Source organism: Oculina patagonica, chromosome 13 (genome assembly GCF_052425735.1).
Source record: "Oculina patagonica isolate OP01 chromosome 13, crgOcupat, whole genome shotgun sequence".
Classification (NCBI taxonomy): Eukaryota; Metazoa; Cnidaria; class Anthozoa; order Scleractinia; family Oculinidae; genus Oculina; species Oculina patagonica.
In genome coordinates this window covers 18,670,112-18,691,163 of record NC_135770.1, presented here as the reverse complement: position 1 = coordinate 18,691,163, position 21,052 = coordinate 18,670,112, and the positions used below count along the sequence as shown (strand labels likewise).

Below are 21,052 nucleotides of genomic sequence, written 5' to 3'. Positions count from 1 at the left end.
ATTACTGAATAAAGCAACTCTTTCTGTTTGTACATATTGTGTAAATTATCTTAGCTTGTAAAACTTTGAATTTGGATGGTGAGTAAATAGCAACATTGGTTTCAATGCTAACCAACGAGGATTTGATAAACAATTTAATTGCGCTCTATTTGTGGTCTTGTTTGTCTACTTTCTTTAAAAATAACTTGGCAAATATAACTGTCAAATGTAAGTTTAGATCAGTGACTCAAGTTTTCAAAGTCCCAGTTATGTAGCGCACTAAGTATTCCTAGTACAAGTCGAAGAATAACTAACGAATAACTCTAACTATTGATGGGGCAGATCCAGTAGTGAATAGCGCACACCATATTATTAATGCCCAGTAAACAGCTGCGATGATCCTCTACAATCGCATTTGTACACTATCGTGTTTGTACTCGGGTCAACTTTTGCATCCTGAAAAACGTACTCTGCGCCTCTCTCCGTTGAACACGTGGCAGCAACAATTTTCATGCCCTGAAAGAAAAAATATATATATATATATATATATTTAAGTCTTAGTTTGGGAAAGGAAAGGGATTTAACTGAGAAGCTGTAAATCACCTGCGCAAAACGTTGCGACAACAGAACGACGTCGCGGTCCAGAGTGATTTTCGGTTTACTCAGGATTAAGAGCAATGTATAAAATATTAAACTCCGTCATTGGCGCATTGCATTTGAATGTTTTTTGTCACAGAACACACTATAGTGTTGTTTAACCTTGTTATTTTATGATCACGTTCTTAGATGCATTATGCATGCAGCTATTCGGCATAACATTCATTTTCTATGTGCTCAAATTATCAGCGCGTTCTGGAATTTATTTGTTTTTTACATACGTGTTTACGTCGGGTACATACCGGATGTTCATCTTCTCGCAGAATAACTCTAGAGTAAGCTGCATTTCCACCTGTCTGTGCGGATTCCTTTTTATTCTTGTACTGACAGAGAGTCATATTTCCGGGCCCAGGCCTACCCTGCGGGCCGGGAGGACCGGGAGGGCCTGGTACTCCTGCACCACCACTGCCGCTTGAAGAAGCGTTGTATCCAGGAGGCCCTCTAGGGCCCTCGAGTCCAGGGGGTCCTGGTGGGCCTTGAGAACCATTAAAGCCCATGGGTCCTCTGGGCCCTTGAAGACCTGGTGGTCCTTGTGAGCCGTTGACGCCGGGAGGGCCCATTGGTCCTTGTGTTCCATTGAAGCCACTAGGCCCTACAGGGCCCATTTGCCCCCGGGGATCCAATTCCTGGTGGTCCTCTGGGGCCTTGTGGTCCAATGTCTCCTTTCGGGCCCGGAGGTCCCCTCCCCCGTGAGCCGTCCGGCCGGGAGGCCCTGGTGGTCCCGTTCCGTTGGTATTCACCTTAAATAGAAGCAGATATATTCAGTTGGCTTTGCAATAGCAAGTTATCACTTTATGAAACCAACTTTGCAATATTTGTTTAATACATCTTATTCTACGAAATGATTACGAGTTTCGAAGTATTTTCCAAACCTTCAGGGGCAACTGAATGCGAGAATTGAATAAAATGTCAGTAAAACTATCGAGTAAAGGATTCTTTCGCACTAAATTTTCCTTGCCGTTTATTTCCAAAATGGGGCACTACAGTGTAATACGGAATACTAAAGTGCAATATCGTCTCATATTTTTTAAAATGGTCAAATCACGTAAAGTTAATTGCTATAAAAAAATAAAATAAATAACTTTATTTAAGTGTCAATGTATTTGGCACTGTTGTGCAAATTTTGGACACTGTAAATAAATAAATAAACAAACCAATATCGACAAATAAACAAACAAACATTGCAAACTTGTTAAAAGCCCCAACTGGCAGGAGGCTAACCAGCTGGCTATTTACAAAGTGTGGAGGAGTTGAATTCGGGACTACCGAAAACAACTCCATCTGGTGGCAGGGAGGAGGATTTGAACCCGGGACCTCCGGATTACAAGTCCAGCGCCCTACCCCTAGGCCACGCTGCCTCCCAAAGTAATTTATTACCACGTTTAACATTAATTTAGTCGCATTGATTCAATTCTTTGTGGCTTATTTGCTTGTTAAGGCTCACTGGCTTGGTCCTTAAGGCTCCTACATGAAGTTCATTGGCCTCAGGAGCCCTTATGGTCCATGTGAGCAGTGCTATTCAAGCGGACCAACATTTCTCTGAACAAAAGTTCAGAGTGGCCGAGCGCTGGTCTCTAGAGGTCCCCGGTCAAACCCTTTATCCAGCCATCAGGTACCCTTAATCCCGGTAGTCTCGAGATCAACTATTTTGCCAAGCCATGAAAATACCCAACACTGGAAAAGCTTCTCCGTCAGTTTTCGTTCCAGAGTGGTTTGGTTTCAATGATAATTTTAACGGTGAAGGGCCCTTTTTGCTGCCTTAGCTAATCATGAATAAAACTCACATTCGTTTGTTCAACTAGCTTCCTTAGTTCGTTCAGCTGATGACGAGTAAAGTTCAGCTCTTCTTTCAACTCTGACATCTGTGCTTTCATCTCTTCAAATTCCACACGCTGGACATACTTGGTAGATTCACTACCTGCAATATTTGGAAGAAATTGTTGAAAGTGTATCTGTTGGCTCCTGGCCATGGTCCTCAATCTTGCCCTCCCTCCTTAGTCATCATTCTAAGACGTTGTCTAAAATAACTTTTTTAAAGAAAATTTTCCCGCCACTTAAATTTCGCGAAATTTCGCGATTTCAAAAATTTCGCGAAATTTCGCGATTTCAAAAATATCGCGAAATTAAAGTGACACGAACATTAAGTGTCGCGAACAAAACATGACGCGAAAATTAAGTGACTTGCATTATGTCAATAATGAGGAAAAATCAAGAAAGAATACGTTTAGTACCACTGAAGGAAGGAATTTTTCAATGTAATTGGATGTCGTCAATTGACTCAAGAACAATAACTCACGTACAAGCATGACCTACTTGTAGACATTGTGAGAACTGCTCTGTTGTTTCTATTGGCAAGATTTAGTCGCGCCCTTGCGTTTTTGTTAATTTTGACGTTATTGTTCCTTTGTTGAAGTCGTTTTATTTAACTCAAGGGCATGTTAAATAATATTGCAAAGGAAATGTGAATTGTGTCTTACTCAAAAACGCGAAATAAAAGTGATACAAAATAATTTCTTTTTTAAGTATCGCGAAATATGCGCATCTCAAAAACGCGAAATTAACGTGTCGCAAAAATTTCATGTAATAAGGTATCAGTTTTGGCTTTTAATATTTGTTGTGAGATCGCGTTGCCTTACGGGTAAGAATTCAACGTCAATAACACCACATTTTCCAAACTAGTGATTTACTCAAAAACTCACATTACTTTTGGAAAAAATGTAGACATGAACGCATATAAAAGGCACCGTAAGTTAGTACCGTTTGCTTGGTATGTGCTCAGATGATTATCGGCTGATAGTTGGCTAGGGGCGATTGAGAAGCCTCGATTAAACTATCAAAAGTCGATAAAAACCGAGAGCGAGCCGTCTTATTGTTTAAAGCACAACCCAGAGATCGATCTATTATAACAATAAAACATTTCATAAAACACGATTAAATTACAGCTCAGCTTATGTGGTCGAATTCATCAAAAAGTTCAGAGAAATTGGTTTATTTATAGATACAGTCGAAGCTCTCTTAACGGACACTGTCGTAAGCGGACAGCTCTACTTACGGCCGCTTTGTTTGGACCCCGTTTTAACTCCCACACAAACCGTCTGTATTTTTTCATTCTCGTAAGCGGACCTTCCCGTAAGCGGCCGCGGACACTTTCAGAGATTACGACCCAGACTTTTTCTTTGTTTTTAAGCTCCCGTAAGCGGACACCCCAAAGAAAATCCTATTAACAACCTCTGCATTTTGTGTTTATAAATCAACTTCACATCGCCGTTCGTCACAATGATTTTAAAGTAATTACAGTACCATATTTCAGTGCTTGTTTTGGCGTCATCTACGTCTGTCCGGTTATTGTTAGCTGGGCAAGCTCCCTTAAGCGGCCATTTATTTCTAACACCTCTAGTGGCCGCTTTCGAGAACCATTCTCGTAAGCAGCCAGCTCCAGTTACGGACACTTTTTTCGCGTCCCGAGGGTGTCCGCTTACGAGAGCTTCGACTGTAGTATACGTATGTTTTGGTTTGCGTTTTCGCCAGTTTTACTTGCTCACGCTCCCAGGGTAGCCGATCAATAATTAGACCGCCCTTGCATAGCCGATCAGATTGCGAGTTGCCTAATAATCGGTCACTGGGTTATGCTAAGGTTTGTTAGACAAGCAGTTACTATGGTTATTTCTTTGTTACAGAACTGAGGGCAAGCCGCGAAGCAACGACATCGCCGTCTCTAAAAAATTAGGTACAATTTGCGTTTCTGGTGTGGTTGCGGTGGCTTCGTTCTGTTGGTCTCCCCCCTCTCCCGCGCTCGTCCGTCTCGTGCTGGGCCGTTCGGCCCCGTCTTTGTGTTCCTCTTGTGGGGCCTCTTCTTCTCGCTCCGTCTCGTCTGCTGGCTTCCGGGTGCCCTTCGGGCTGGGGCCCCCGGAGGCCTTACCTGTTGAGGAAGTGGGTTGATTCGAGCTTAAGGCTTTTCCAGTGGCAATTAATACAGCTAAAACAAGGCTGGCTGCGGCTGTTAAGAAGACCATGAACAGAAGCACAGTCATCAGATACATCATGCGACGGAATAGATCCATTTGCTGATGCATCGCCTGTGTCATAGTAGCCAAAGAATCGTACACTGTTTCGGGTAGGGAAGCTCGTTCTGATTTCTTTTCATCCTTTGGCAAATTCTTGTTATCATTCGCAATGACTTCGTAAACTCCTCCTTCATAACCCACCTCTGCTTCTGGAAACGCTCCAGTTTTCTCTGCCTCGGTTGTTTCACTGGTACCTTTTCCTGTAGATTGCATCTCAATGTCTGCGCTCTTCAAAGGATGAGCGCTATCAATTGAAGACATCTCATATTGTGGATCTCCCAGAGTTTCTGTAGATCGCTGCATAGATGAATTTTAAGTTTCTACCTTTTTTGTGGTTTGCGCTCCGTGAGTGTCGAAATAGAAGTATGATTGCCAATTATGAAACAACAACACGATTGTCAATTATGTACGATGTTTTGACCTCGCTTTCTGATTTCGCTAGAACGTGCACTGGCAAATCCGCTGAAACCGCACTAAAACAAACAAACACGATTTAAAGGGACAAAAAGTATAAGAAGGTATGAACATAAAAGGGTGATCTCTGCTGACGTCATTGTTTACATTTTGGCTTTTAGCATACCGTAAATGATCTAATAAACGTCCACTCTCAGATAAAGGCCTCGTATCTAATAAACGCTCCCCCTGAGGTGTAAAGTTTGTATTAGACGCTCCTCTCTAATAAACGTCCCGTGTCTTAAAGACGCCCCCCTCCAAGGATTGCCTCAAAAACCAAGGTAACTCTCCATAGAGTAAAATCACGTAATTTATTGAGTTTCTTGCTTAATCCGAACATCGAAGAGGCCAACGATACCAACATGGTTGACCCCGATGTCGATGAAAACATCGATAGCTTTGCATTAGCGCAGAATAGATTAGGCTCCTACCCACAAACTGTTTTTTGTTTTACTCCGCGCCGGCAAGTTTCGTGTCTTAATTGTGTTGTAGACATTGTTTTAATTTGTGTGAAATAAACGCCTCTCTCTCATGAACGCCTCATATCTATTTAACGCCCCTTCTAGGACCCCTAAAATTTAATAGACGCCTCGGGCGTTTATTAGATCATTTACGGTACGCCATTGCGCAGAGAAGGCATCATCAAAAATTAGAGTTCTTTTCGTGTAATATTAAAGGGGATATTAGCTTTCAAAATTGCAAAATTTCTGGATGTCAAAAGCGCAAATAAGCCCTAACTTTCTTTGTACAGTTTTGAGTTTTTAAACCCATGTCACAGAAAAGGTGTTTAATATATCGGGGTCAAATTTATAGTGAAAGTTAGTCGTGACATGTTCTTTCAATTTTCAGAATCGATATTTTCTAGTTTAATCAGAAGCTGACGCGCTTATGCTGAGGCAAATATTTTAAACAAAGATTCCCCTATAAATAGTGGAAAAGGCTTACCTTCTTGTTATTCTTCTGTGGGTGATATAGACAAAATCGATCCACAAGAACCGCTCTCCTGGCAGGGTGGGAGAGGGGGAGATTTTGTATGTTGGGGAGGGGGGTGTCAAAGAAGTCTCTCCGCCCATCCTTATTCGATTGCAAAATTCCGTATAATGAAGTAAATAACTAGGAATAATGCCCCACTACCCCCACCCCACCCACTGCTACTGTGCCTGTCTATTCATATCATCATGAGGTACGTCAATTCAAACTTTCTTTGTCATGTGGTACCAACAATCCGCTGTTGCAAATCTGGGTAAAAAGAGGCACCTTAAGAGTAAAAGTCTCCCTCCCGCCTTAATCATTGTCAGGACCTGTTACTGATGTGTGTTTTTTTTTTTATTTTTGTTGCAACTTGAATATTTTTAACAGGAATAGCTTTGTGTGTAACAAAGGCTAAAAATGCAATTCAAAGTTCTAAAAAACCAAAACGTTTTCGACCGTACGGTTATCATAAACCACTTATGTTGAACGTACGGTCCACAACGTTTTGGTTTTCAGATATGTGAATTGCATTTTTAGCCTTTATTGCACAAAAAATTTTAACAAACACATAGAGCGGTTTTTACTTGAGTGTCGAAAGTAATTCGCGTTTGCTTTGGTTTTGCGTTCACTACGCTTAGTGATTAGTTTAAAAATTTCGCGCCACTTTCTCGGCCAATCAGGAGTAAAACCAAAACCAATTGTGACTCGCTCGCGCCGTTTTCCCACGCTTCGTGCCAACTACGTGTATTTGCTTCTAGTTTTGATTGGTTCACTCGATTGTCTGTGTCCTTTGTGATTGGCCAGAGTAATTACTTTGGTTTTGGTTTTACGACACTCAATTGAAAACTGCTCTATTATGACAGGAATAGCTTTAGCAATAAAACAGTCAAACAATCACTCACTCTCCCACTCACTCATGCACACAAAAAGTCAATCAATCAATCGGTCGGTCATCAAGCAATCTATTTCGTTCACAGGCTTCTTCATTCCTGTCTTCCTTCTTTCCATCAGGTAATACAAAGATAATGCCAACCGAACAAAAAAAAAAACTTGCTATATACATTTAAACCAAATTATTATTATTTTTGTAGCTCACAGCTTATTGGAGACTCAACGCTTAATTTGTTTTTGATAGAAACATCTTGATGTGTAAAACGAAAAGGCAGGGAGGCAGTGCCCCCGCCAGAAAAGCTAAATTTCTAACATTGCTGTTTGATTTTTTTTGTAGCTATTTTGGAGTTTGCCCCGCAGCGGAGTTTAGCGGAGCTTGCCCCCGCAGACAAAAAAATCCTAGGTACGGCCCTGGCGGAATCCAAAGAAACTGGAAGCATTCTGATTTTTCCGACTCCGATAACATCGAGCTTATGACTCCTGTTTACTGCTCTGATTTTCGACATTCACTAGGTCGCAAGCGCTCTTACCATTCCGACTAAGACTCTGTCGCTAACGTAAGCCACACTTTAGAAGACCAAATCGTTTGTTATACGGGAATTGGTGATCTCACTACTCTCTTGTATGATCGACAATGTATAACTGAAACAAAAAGAAGTAAGGGGACGCTAAATCGAAACATTACGATACTTTTTTTTAACTAGCGGTGGGGCATATCCAGTAGTGAATAGCACACACAATATTATCAGGACTGGTAAAAAGCGATGATTCCCCTTTACAATCGCATTTGTAAACAATCGTGTCTGTATTCGGGTCAATTTCTGCATCCTTGAAGATGTACTCCTCGGCTGTATCTGTCGAACAAGTGGCAGCAATAATTTTCATGCCCTGAAAAGAGAAATAACTAAATAAGCTTAAAGAAGCTACGTCACGGAGATTTTGTAGATTTTTGGTCCAATCTTAACTGACCTGAAATTAGCGTTGAGCAACTTAACCCATGAAAAACATTATCGGATAGAAATCAAGCTACAGCTATCAATATCGATTTTTTTGAAGGCGTGTGGGGACAACTTGAAAATTTAAGCCTTAATTTTTTTTCAAGTTGCAATCCATTTCCATCCTAGCCATCTGCAGCCAAAGACGCTCTTTAACAATTTTAGTAGTGCTATAATTATAGCAATGTTTAGTAAAAATGGACCAATATTTTTAGGTCTCCTGTGTCACAAATATAAATTTTGGCTGTTCAAAATATCTGTTAAAATATGAGACATAGCCCCTTTAAGTTTGGAAACTCTCGGCCGTAAAAAGAACGCGCTTTTATACATGAATTGTTAATCGTATGCCCAAAAGTGCTGTAAACAAATGCGGGAATTCGTCCATATCGCGCCTCAGAATAATCCTCGCAGCAAAAGCAATTTTCAGAATTTACCACTCTGCAATGCACAGTGTTTATTAAATATTCATTATAGTTTTTTTGATCAGAGCCTTGGACATCTTCCGCCTTATGTTTATTCTCGATGCTCTCAAATTATCAGCGGGTTCAGCGTCTATTTTGCTCTTGATGTACACGTTAACGAGCCAGATATAATAAAAAAAAAAAAAAAAAAAACAAAAAAAAAAAATAAAAACAGGTACATAACGGATATTCACATTAAACACAGGTACGTACCAGACGTTTACATTCAACACAGGTACGTACCGGATGTTCACATTAAACACAGGTACGTACCGGATGTTTACATTCAACACAGGTACGTACCGGATGTTCACATTTAACACAGGTACGTACCGGATGTTCATCTTCTCGTAGAGTAACCCTCGCGTAAGCTGCTTCCTCGATCGTCTTTGAAGCGTTCTTTTTGTTCTTGTACTGACAGAAACTTGCATTCCAAGTTCCGGGTCTTCCCCGCGGGCCACGAGGGCCTGGTGGTCCACCACTGGGTCCAGGTGGGCCCTTTGGTCCTTGCGGCCCAGGGGGCCCTGGTGGGCCTTGAGAACCGTTTACACCTGGTGGGCCCATTGGTCCTTCAGTCCCAGGAGGGCCTTTTGGGCCTTGAGAACCCTTTGCACCTCGACGGCCCGTTGGTCCTTCAGGCCCAGTGGGCCCTGGCGTTCCTTGAGAACCGTTCACACCGATAGGACCAATTGGTCCTTGCGGCCCAGGGGCTCCTGGTGGGCCTTGGGAGCCGTTTACACCGCTTGGGCCCATTGGACCTTGTGGTCCTCTAGCACCCATTGGGCCTGGGGCCCCTTGAGAGCCAGGAGGTCCAATAGATCCCTGGGGGCCTGGAGGCCCCAGTAGACCTGCGCACTGACTGCAGTTTGATCCCTGCGAAACACAAAAGAGACGTGAGTTAGTGAAGGTTTTGAAGTTAGGTTTATCAGGAGTATGACGAGCTTTGCGTTGGCTCATCACTTAACGAGAGGTCTGTACTCGGTGTAGCTCCTTCACGGTTGCCAAATAGGTCTGAATTCAATTTACAGAGATACAGAGAGAAATGTAGTTAGTATAATCTTCTAACCAATAAGGGAAGGAGAACTTCTTAGATTTAGTGCGAAAAACAAGATGAGGATTTAAAAAAAAATGTTTTGTCAAAAGAGATAGAAAGGTGAAAAGGATTTTTTGGGTTTTTTTTTTTCAACAAATTAAAAAAAAATGTTGAAAAACTTACATAATATTAGAACAGAGATTATTATAACTGGTTGCACTTTGATCCCTGCAAGACACGAGGTATGCAGTTTGTGATATTAATTGCAAAAAATACTGGGATTGCTTTTGTTGTCAAAAAACCGAGGTCGGTATTATATTAGGAAGGATTTCTCTTCTGGAATTGCTTTTTTAAAAAGGAAAGAAACAAACATGCCTTGACGTCGGGGGCTTTCTTGTGTCCGAAAGTGGGCAAGGCTTATTAAAGGATTAGCCCTTTGTTAAACGTCAGAGTTTTGAAAAAAGTAATTAAAATAATTGTTGTAATTATTTTAATTACTATTCTTTGAATGAAATCTAATTGAAGTAAATTAAAATTAAAAGTAGTTTATATTAGTTTTAGAAGTTTATGGTCCTTTTCCAGTCAGCAACTGAAGTATTAATAACAGGACATAACATAACATAAGCATTGTTAGCTTGAATTTAGCGCAAAACAAAAGCATTCTTAACTCTATCCGGGGACAAGATGTTTGTATTTCGGCTTTAGTACTGTCCTAAAAAACGAAAATCTGAATTCACATTTAAATGTGCAATACGGTTCGTGGAAATGTTTTCATCTTTACCTGCATTGTTAAGTTTGCAATCACCAGCTTTTGCTTCCTTAATTCAGTCTTGAATTCTTCAAGCTGCAAGCGAGTGATGTTCAATGTTTGTTCCAGCCTTGAAATCTTCACTATCATTTCATGGTTTGACGTAATCTCTCCGCAGTAGGCTGGTGCGCTGCTACCCGTAGCACCTGTAACAACTGAAAAATCATGGTTACTGGTACGCTATTCTGTATGGCTTCAAAAACAGTCCGGATTTTTTATTAAGACATTTTTCTAAGTTAATTTGAAAGCCGATCGTACCTGCTGGTATAGCAGTGGGCAGATTCAAGCTGGAGGTTTTTCCAGTCAGCAATAAGGACGGCCAGAATTAAGCCGGCTGCGAATATAAAGAAAATCAGCAATAGAAGAAGAGTCATAGGACACATCAGACAGCGGAAAAACCTCATCTGTTGCTTCATGGCTTTGGTCATTGTGCTCACTGCGTCTTGGAGGTAAACCCTCTCTCTCTTCTTTGAACCCTTTCCCACATTCTTGTTTTCGTCCTTATTTAATTCTTTGTAAACTGTGCCTTCGCAGCGAATCTCTACAGTGTTCCGTAAGTGGGTCATTTTGCCGTTAGCTTCTCCAGAAGATTGCATTTCGATTCCTTCCCTCTTCAAGGGAGAAGAGCCACAAACTGAGGACATCTCTTATTGTGTTTTATTTTTTTCTTCCGAGATTCTATTAAGCGCTGCCTACGTTCCAACTACAGTTTATTTTTTTAAAGGATGTAATCGAAAACACCTTGCAAATGTGGTTGCTTATATACGATTTGAACAATCGTCAATTGTGTACAGGCCTTCAAAAAGTGCGCAGAAAACAATTACTACGTCCTTTAAGGATTAAGCAGTACTTTATTAAAAGTTGGACCTAACTAAAGAGCTTATTGTTACAAGTGTTCATTATTGCTCCGGAAAAGCACCTTTTAAACTACGCTAAAAAAAACTACCAAAACAAAATTAAAAAGAGTGAATTGGGCCTATATTTAATAATAAAAAAGCTAATCCGCCCATAATCCATTCGTCTCATAGTTCGTTGTTCTAGAAGCACGAAAGCAGATAGATTACTTTGTTATACAATCCGTCTTGTGTCCATCTTTATACCAAGACGTGTGACCAGACAAGCGAAAAAAAACTTTACCAAGTTCGTCCAGACGTACACAGCTATTTCAATTAACGTTATTAGATCAAAGCTTTAAGCTTAAAGACAAGACCGAATGGTGGTCTGGGTATTTACTGGACTTTTGCATACTGGTCACATGAAATGTACAAGTTTGTATTTTTACACGTGAGGAATTCATTAATATGTTTTGCTCTCAGGAGGGCTTTTTCTGTAGCTTTACTTTCACTGTCGTCGAGTGGCTTTGAGTTTTGAAAAGTCTTCTAAAATTCAGTGACACTTAGAGTACCTTTTTCCACATTCCTACAGAGAAAGAATGAGTGCAAATTCACGTTTGTCATGTCATTATAACTCATTAGTATTCAACATGGACAGACAACGTAAATTGAAATATCTGTATGGTGACTGCTATTATAACTATTACGGTTTGTGCCGCTAGATCTCAGGAGCACCCAAATGCAACGAGAAAAATTTACAATAAGTGTCCACCTTTTTTCATTTAAAGGTTCAGTTTTAAACACTAAGAAAAATATATATTTTCGGATTCTCTAGCTGAAATTTCAAACTTCAGAATATTTTTAGGGAACGAAATGTTATTACATTACCCGAATTTACGAGCCGCTGTTGCCTTCTCGAAAGACCTAGCTGGCCTTTTTTTAATTATACCCAAAACGACATTTCTCTCTCTCCTTGAAGACAACAGGCATTACTTTCCCTATGATACCAAAGTTTAAGCTAAAAAAAACTCTACCTTATTATCACATTTTTATCGGAAAATTTTAGGCAATCATGGGTCTTCCGAACAAACTGATCTAGATATTCATCGAAACGGTCTGTCGGGTGCCCGTGAGATCTGTTCTGCAACAACTAACTTGCTAAAAATTCATAACTGCTATTACTGTCCTGGACGAGCGGCTAAAGTCCTGGGAAGTTCTGAAAGTAAAGATAAAAGTTCCGGTCGTTGGTTAATCTTAAAGAAATTTTTTTATTATAAAAAAAAAAAAATTAAAGGAGCGACCCTTCGAAAGTGATTCGATTTTTATAGGAACAATGGGAATTACAGATACGACAAGCTGTACCTGATGTTTGTCTTATCGAATTAGACGGTACGATTCTGCCTACGATTATCGCATGCGACACGCTCACGCCTTGACTACAACGCGAATCGCGTCGTGTAAATCAACCTAGCACATCCTTACGACAGACGCGCGCGCGTGTAAATGATCCTAAGTCATGTCGCAGGCCTGTTTTAAGCTTGTCGCATGCGAGAAAGACGTACCTTGTAATTTTGCCCTTAGGTGACCCTTATTTCAAAAGTAAAATAGTCTGTTCTTTCAATAAGATATCTCATTTTTATCTCTACATATCAAAACATTTTCCCTTCATTAACGGAAGTAACGGTAGACGTTACGTTCGGAAATTTTTTCAGAATTTTACCTTCAAACGACGCATCAACAATAAACAGGCTCTTTATTAATTGTATTGAATTGAAAGGAAGCCGCAAGTTCGGCAAGAAAGTTATTAGAAAAGTAATTTTAACAAAGAGCGTGCCTATAAAAGGAAGGAACGCCCCCTTTAAACGCTTGGCTGGTATTAATGATTAATTTTGACGGTGGTGGCGCAATAGAAGAGCTCAAGGAGAATTTAGGCGCGTTTACACAACAGAGAAAATTTGGTACGTACCCGTCCAAAAATTGGTTCGGCATGACCACTATTGTAGAGAAACAGTCAAATCAAAACCAGGCCATAGGCGCCTATGGCCTGGTTTTGATCTGACTGTTTCTCTACAATAGTGGTCTGGTCCGGACCAATTTTTTGACAGGTACGTACCCAATATTCTCTGTCGTGTAAACGCGCCTCAATGTGTTATAGAGGAAATCCGCCAGGACTTCGAGTAGTTATTGGACAAAATTATGTACCAAAACTTTTTACACCTGATTGCAAGCTTTTGTGTTACTGCTTCAAATATCTTATCGAAAGAAATCTTTTCTAACAACACCAAACATCGACAACTAATTTCGAAGTTCCACTGAATTCCCATTAATCGCTTAAAAGATGTAAGCTTTTGCCCATAGCTTGTGAACTTTAAATATCATTTTCTCAGACTCTGATAAGAAATTGTTGTACCAGAATTATTTCCACCTTATTGCAAACTTTTTTGTTACTGCTTCAAATATCTTATCAAAAGAATTCTTTTCTAACAACACCACACATCGAAAACACATTTTGAAGTTCCGCTGAATTCCACTGAATCGCTTAAGACGAATTTACAAAATGGCTACACGTGAGATTTTGTCCATACCTTGTGAACTTTGAAATTCAATTTCTCAGACTCTGGTAAGAAATTGTTGTTGGTGTTATCGCGGATAATTAGTTACATCTTTACCTTTTATTAAGGGTAGGAAATAACGCAATAGGATTTAAATTATTCTGGAAATTGATTTTTGTCCAACTTTAATAAATATTACTCGACTTCCTAGTGGATTCCGTCTATAAACCTATCATAGTTTCAAGTCTGAAGTAACCAATAACCCTGAATTAAGTAAATTGAGAGCCAAAAATAATCTTGTAAAAAGTGCCTCTGTCGGCATTTCCACGTCAGCAACCACGACGGTAACGTCGACCAAAATTGAATCTTTATTAAACATTGGCTGTTATCTCAATCTATTTTAGTATGTTTATTGGTGTCAACTAAAAAAATAGCAGCATAACGGAGGTGCAGAGCCGTTTGACTGCTCATTTAACTTTTTGATAGGGATATGGTCAAAACTGTCGTACTCGGGCAGGACCAACAATCCCAAAAAGAGATTTTGTGTATATCCATTACACCCACATTGGCTTTTTACCATTCGATCAGGTGTAAACTACTTAGATCCGAAACTACATGTAAGATTAGGATTCAAACCTCTCTATGCCATTTTACTACAAAACAAGCTCCATGCACAGGGAATCTTTGTCGCGCCGTTTATCGTACGGGAAGCCGACGCGCTAAATTGAAACTTCAAATCTTCATATTGTACTTGTTTTTCTTGCTATTAATGTCCCGACACATGGAGGGACATAAGTGTTGCAGCGACATGTCCCTGTGCGATGTCCCAGCAACGTGCCCTTCAAGGGTAAGCTCCTCCCTCTAGTGCTTTCTTTTAAAAACGGGGTGTAAAATGATACACATGGACAAAAAAATAGGAATTAAACAAAACACCAATGTCGTATTGCAAACGTTGAACAGAATCAAAAACAACATAACGTCAGAAAAAAGGCAATGAATTAGTCAATCAATCAATCAATCAATCAATCAATCAATCAATCAATCAATCAATCAATCAATCGATAACTTATTATGTAGCTATTTTTTCTTTTATTTGTCATTGTTTATCTTTTTATGTTGCTTACGACCTAAAAATGTTCATGTACACCTAACAATACTAACCAAAATAAAATTCCTATAACTGAAGTTTGGAATACATCTGAATGGAAGTCATGCAGTTTAGAGATCATCTATACATGCAATCGTTTAAAACGTTAAAATTGGGAATTTCTATCTAAATTTAACAATGGATTAATTCCTAAGTTAAGCTAAGCTGAAAGTCAGTAGTGTTTCTGTACAGAGCTAAAACGTTGTAAGATCGAAGTTGCTGAAAATCGCCAGCTTAAGCTACTATGATGAGAACATCAGCCAAAAAAACGGTCACCGAATGGGATTTGTTTAGAACGTTAACTATGACTGTAAATAAATTCTTCAAGCTTTTATTTGGAATTTTAGAGAACAATGAGTTAGCCTTTTTCCGACTGCTAGGTTTAAAATAGTTCTGGCAAAAGTAAACATTGAATGGATCGTTACATCGATGCTTCAATCCCACCTGATACTTTTAAGTTTTGTTGCTAAGGCCTCATCTGTCGCAGTAGCTATAGCTCTAGCTTCCCTTATCGTAGAGAAAAACAATATTTTGTGATCGAATACTATTATATCAAAAAGTTACAATTGCGAACTGCAGTTGTTTTTGCGCCGTAACAAGGTTATGACGAAGTCGAACAATCGCTTCCAAAACAGCGAAGAAAAATGGCAAAAGATATGTTTCTAGTTATGTTTCTGTACAATGAAAAAAAGTTACGAGATTATTATAAACTTCTTATAAACTTAAAAACAAATATTTGTAGAATTGCACTGGGGATGTGTTATTAATCTAGATTAGTTTTACGTCGTAACGAAGTTACGACGAAGTCGAGGAAATTTGCGGAAAACTAAAATTTTGCTATATACAATCGATAGACGAAATGAAGACCGATATTCTAACAAACAATTTATACTACGCTACAATCTAGGGCAGAAGCACTTGAGACAAGATTCATTTGAATCAGTGTTACTATATATAAACCATCTCTGAATAATAATGCGAATAAGGCCCCGTCCACACTGACCCGGTTAAATTTGAAAACGGAGAAATCTGAAAACGCCGCGTAAAATGTTTTCCGTCCACATTAACCCGGGTAAATTTGAAAACGATACGCTTCATTAGTAAGTAAAAGTAAAAGTAAAGTCTTTATTTAACGAGAGTAGCACTAAAATAACATAAAAAATACTAACAAACCAGTGGCCCTCTAAAACTATTTACAATAAAATATAAAAATACTCTATTTCACGCTCCAAGTCCAAACGCTCATTGGTGAGCGTTTTTGAAAAGCTCCGTTTTCGGTGACCGAAAACGCCGTTTCAGTGTGGACGGTTGGCCTAACCGGAGAAAAAAAGATGCGTTTTCAAATTTACCCGGGTCAGTGTGGACGGGGCCTAAGACGTGTTTGCGTACATGTGCCCTTTTGTTGGTTAAGCACTGGTTAATTAAAACGCATACTGAAAAAATAATGTTAATGTAATTTATTTTACCTACATAACACAAGAGGTCGTTCGATAGTGTATGTGCATCGAGATGCAATTAGAACTTGATATATTGAACATGTTCTCAAGAGTTGTGCCCTGATTGAAGTCAGTCGCGGTTTGTCTGTACAGCGGTTGTAATAATAGCTTTGAATTTCTAATTTACCATACAACATAATACTTTTCAGAGTTAAATTGATTGCCAGAAAAGAAAGGATTACTTGAACTGTTTAACTTGTCAAAGGACAAATCCAGTAGTGAATAGCACACGCCATATTTAAACCAGTAAACAGCTTCGATTCCCCTTTACAGTCACATTTGTACACAATTGTATTTGTACTCGGGTCAACTATCGCATCCCTGAATTGGTACTCTGCAGCGCTGTCTGTTGAACACGTGGCGCCAACAATCTTCATACCCTAAGGAAAATCGATGCTTCATAAGAATTTGACACTTTTCTCAGACCTAGTTAGAAAATGTAGTACTGTAAACTAATAAATGACGCAGCTTGTTTCGTAGCCTAGAAATTAACCCGCTCAGCATTTAATCAGAATTTATTTGCGGAATTAGGAAGGGGATTGGGGGAAAAGGGGGAGGGGGCATTGTATGGGGGAGCACCAGGGCATTGTCAAACTATATTGTGAGGAAAGTTTGCATTACAAGGAGGGTAACGCTTTCGTGGGCTTTTACAAACGATTTATAAGTCATCGAATTAACATGGAACGTCTTTAACGAATCGGCGAGTTAGTTACGTTTTAGAACGAACCTTCCCCATCTTTCTGCTTATCCAATGCAGACTAGAAATGAATTTTCATTTCAACAGCATTAAGCAGACCAATGAGTGTTTCATCGTTTTGAATGAAAAGAACAAGTCAAATTCAAAGAAGCTTTTCCAAAAATGCGTTTACGTAGTCGTGAAAATTGCTTACCGGATGTTCATCTTCTCGCAGAATTACTCTCGAATAAGCTGACGTTCCAGCCGTCTGTGCACTTCCTTTTTTGTTTTTGTACTGACAGAGAGTCATATTTCCGGGACCAGGCCTACCCGGCGGACCAGGCGGGCCTGGTACCCCAGCACCACCACCACTTGAAGAAGCGTTGTATCCAGGAGACCCCATTGGTCCTTGAGGCCCAGGGGCCCCTGGTTGGCCTTGAGAACCGTTTACACCTCTGGGACCCAGTGGACCTTGGGGTCCAGGGGCCCCTGCTGGGCCTTGAGAACCGTTAACACCTCTAGGACCAATTGGTCCTGCTGGTCCTTTAATACCCGTGGGCCCCCGGTCTCCTTTAGAGCCAGGAGGCCCAATAGCTCCCTTGAGGCCTGGCGGCCCCGGTGGACCTGCGCACTGGCTGCACCTTGATCTCTGTGAAAGACAAAAGAGAGGGGTAGTTAACGTGGTTTTCACTACGTTTTATATGAGTATTGCAGGCTTGGCCCTAGTTTAAGAAAACCAAAGCTAAGGAAGTAGTACCAACATTCTCTCCCGGAGTAGGGTACTCTTGAAAATTCAGGTGCGGGCGTGTTCCCCCCAAAACACGTTCTCTTTTTCAGATCAAAACTTGCGATTTTCCCTACGCTTTGTCAGGCCTAACCCAAAAATCGATACTTTAATTTAGTCCAGACGCAGGCCTGCTTCGGGTCTGTGTAAATATTTAAGAATTTTTTAAAGGTCTTCAAAATTCCGACTTAATGAAATCGTACTTTTCAAGAGATGAATAATCAAACAAGTATTTTTTTTATACTGGGGAGTACTCCCCTGGACGACACCCCCCCCCCCCCTCTAAAAAAAAAAAGGAAAAAAATCGTTGTAGCTCCTTAGTAGTTTTCAAATACTATTAGGTCTGTATTTTATTAAGAAACTATTGTCTACATGTACCTGTATCGTTAAATTTGCTATCGCCAAGTTTTGCGTCTTAAGTTCGGTTCCAAGTTCCTCAAGCTGCGAGCGTGTGAGGTTCAACGCTTCTTCCAGCTCTGAAATCTTTATTTTCATCTTTTGCAGTGATACACTTTCTCCGCATCTAGTCGATCCACTGCCTGCAGTTTCTAATAAAAAGAAAAAGTATTGTATAAATAAAGTTTAGTTACTAGTAGTATGCTGTTACGGTGGCCATAAATTAAAAAATGTTTGCAATATTCCCCCCGGAAAAAAAGTCTTATTTCCTTCTCGTTTCCCAAAGGAGGCGGAAATTGCAGTGTTATTGTTTTGGTGGAATCAATATGGCCGACGTGACGTCACATAACAACAATCAGTGTTTTTGCAGTTCCACGAAATTGTAAAATTAACAAATAGATTTCATTTTGCCGTGCGTCTGTTCAGTAATAGATCACAGATGACGTCAAAATGTGGTATGAACAGAGAAGTGGCCCGCCCACGAGGCGCTAGCCGAGTGGGTCACTGATGTTCATACCACATTTTGACGTCTTCTGTGATCTATTACTGAACAGACCCACGGCAAAATGAAATCTATTTGTTTTATATAATAACACAAGACTTCAGCACACTTCCGTGTGTGAGCAATGCTGCCGTGCCGATGAGCTAAGTTGTTTTGATTTCACTATTAAGTTTTCGTTAACACGAAGCATTGTTAATCCGATTGAATAAACAGAAAAATGGTCAATTGAAAGTCAATGAAAAAACTAACCTTTATTCCGATTTGGAAAGTTGTTCAAATCTGTAAGCATTAACGGTCATTAACCGAAGCGTTCAACCGCAATTTCGTTTGTTTCCCGTGGCGTCGTCCAACTGTACAACACCGGTCAAACTTTCATACAGATTTCGGATAATTTCTCGAATAATTCACTGTCTTCTTCAAGCTTGTTTCGCCCAGTTAAATGCTTCGAAAGGTGAACGATGCTTAGCGTATTGTTTCTCACTAAAGATTTGTAATTATAAAGCTGATTTTTTTTGCTTTGTTGTGGCCCCGTAAGTTTGAAAAACTTTAATTTGCCGACAACTCTGATTTGGACTATGAACTCTGATCACGCGCGCGAGTCACACCACCGCGTGGCGTCAACCATGTGTCTGTACTCTGATAGATCATAAGTAAGAACCAATCAAAACGCGCGTAGAATTCAGGTTATTATATAATACAGATTATTTTAGGCATTTTAAATCAAGTCCATGTTAATTGAATTGAATTGTGCAATGGTTATCAAAAATATTAATATATACTCTAGGTCAGATTATGAATCAAGGTCGGGTGATAAAATACTTGCGAATGGCTAATGGTCTCTTTTCGAACTGTTTGAGATAGCTCGAGCTCACTCGTCATTTGAACCTACCCCTCAAGCTCGGTGAAACACAATGCTTTCATTTATGCAAACGTTCACATTGACTGTTATCATTCTATCTATGAAAGAAGAATGGCCTCCTTGGCTTTCGCTGTCATTAACCTTAACCCTGGTAAAAAAAAGCTTATATTTAAGCTAAGCAGATCAGTTGGTCGCAAGCATGAAAGAAACTCATTGGTTTGACCGACCACTAAATTCTCAGAACAATTATTAAAAGAAATGTATGGGAAAGTTAAGGAGAATTAATATTGCATCGTGTGACGCAAAGGCAAATTAAAGTAACGATTTCTGACAGCTTTTTTCCGGCCGTGTTGCTTCAATTGAAAATAATTTAGTTTATTTTGCTTCTAAATACCCAGGCACATGCAAATTACAGTTTGCTGAAGGAAACCAGCTTTCATTTTTTGCTCAAAATGCGTGGATTATTACTATAACTGTGTGCACCTTGCATGTCTTACCTGGCGAGGAAGTGGGTTTGTTCAAATTCAAGGCGTTTCCTGACTTTACCATCATAAAAGTCAAAGCTAGACTGGTAACAGCTGTAAGAAAGACTATCAACAGAAACACAGACATAAAATACATCATACGGCGGTGTAAGTCCATTTGCTGTTGCGTTGCTTGTGTTATGGCGTTGAATACATCGTACAAAGCGTCCCGGCGGTCACTCCCAGGTGGTGATTTTTTGTCCTGCGGAAGATTCTTGCCGTTGTTCGCGATAACTTCGTAAACTCCTCCATCGTAGCCCATGTTGAACTGACGAATCTCGACAATTTTCTCAACGTCGGTTTGTGCTCTAGATCTGTTAATACGCGGTGAGGACTTTGGTTTCGTCGTTTGGTCAGCCTTTCCGGTCGTTGGGTTTTCAGTGTATCTATCTTTTTTGACTTTCTTGTCGAGGCGGGGAGTTCCAGCAATACGTTTCATATCGAGAATTTGCACTGGTACCTGTAGCTCCATAATGTGTACTGTGAATGTAACAGCCTCTATGTAGTTTTGCAGTACTTCCTTGGCGATGTTGTCCGCAAAGCAAAATTTTATGCGTTCGACCCACGAGACGTCTGCTTGATCTGTTGACCCCCGATTTAGTTACTGGGTGCAAAAAGAAGATACGCAGACGCACGCCGAAAAAAAAAGTTTAAATAGCAGCGGCTGCGTTTAGTTTAATTGAAAAAATGGTCCAGCGAACGTCATGCATCGCAATAAACTAATTAAATGAGTGATTGCCGTAGATGCGATTTCATCGATCAAGGTTAATGGTGTGTATTTAAGGCTTGGATAAATATTTTTTCTCCTTGATTTCTTTGCTAATTGAAGCACCAACCAATCCCTTGCAGTTTGAATTTGTTGACCTTTTATATTCCAAGTGAGATGAAATTCAAACTTCTCCTAACGACAACAATACATTTTTAAGCAGACAAGTGAAGGGAATAAGAAAATGATCAACTAAGAGATATT

The 21,052-nt window shown here is 39.9% G+C and overlaps 1 protein-coding gene across 1 annotated transcript; it reads right to left on the bottom strand.

Annotated features, from left to right (window-relative positions):
• Window positions 1–185: 185 nt before the first annotated feature.
• Window positions 186–20,671, bottom strand: LOC144635458 (uncharacterized). The gene is made up of 8 exons (XM_078494563.1): window positions 20,056–20,671; window positions 18,180–18,349; window positions 8,806–9,345; window positions 7,718–7,904; window positions 4,556–5,011; window positions 2,421–2,554; window positions 879–1,376; window positions 186–495 (listed from the first exon to the last, which is right to left on the bottom strand). Exons 1-8 carry the CDS (start codon window positions 20,552–20,554, stop codon window positions 352–354), a joined length of 2,628 nt encoding a protein of 875 aa, XP_078350689.1. The 5' UTR covers window positions 20,555–20,671; the 3' UTR covers window positions 186–351.
• Window positions 20,672–21,052: the final 381 nt, after the last annotated feature.

Coding starts and splice junctions, on each gene's coding strand:
- LOC144635458 (XM_078494563.1), bottom strand. CDS start 20,554: ATGGAGCTACAGGTACCAGTGCAAATTCTCGATATGAAACGTATTGCT. Junction 9,346..18,179: donor TAGCAAATTTAACGATACAG/GTACATGTAGAC, acceptor TGTGTTTCGCAG/GGATCAAACTGCAGTCAGTG. Junction 7,905..8,805: donor TACGAGAAGATGAACATCCG/GTACGTACCTGT, acceptor TTCTCTTTTCAG/GGCATGAAAATTATTGCTGC.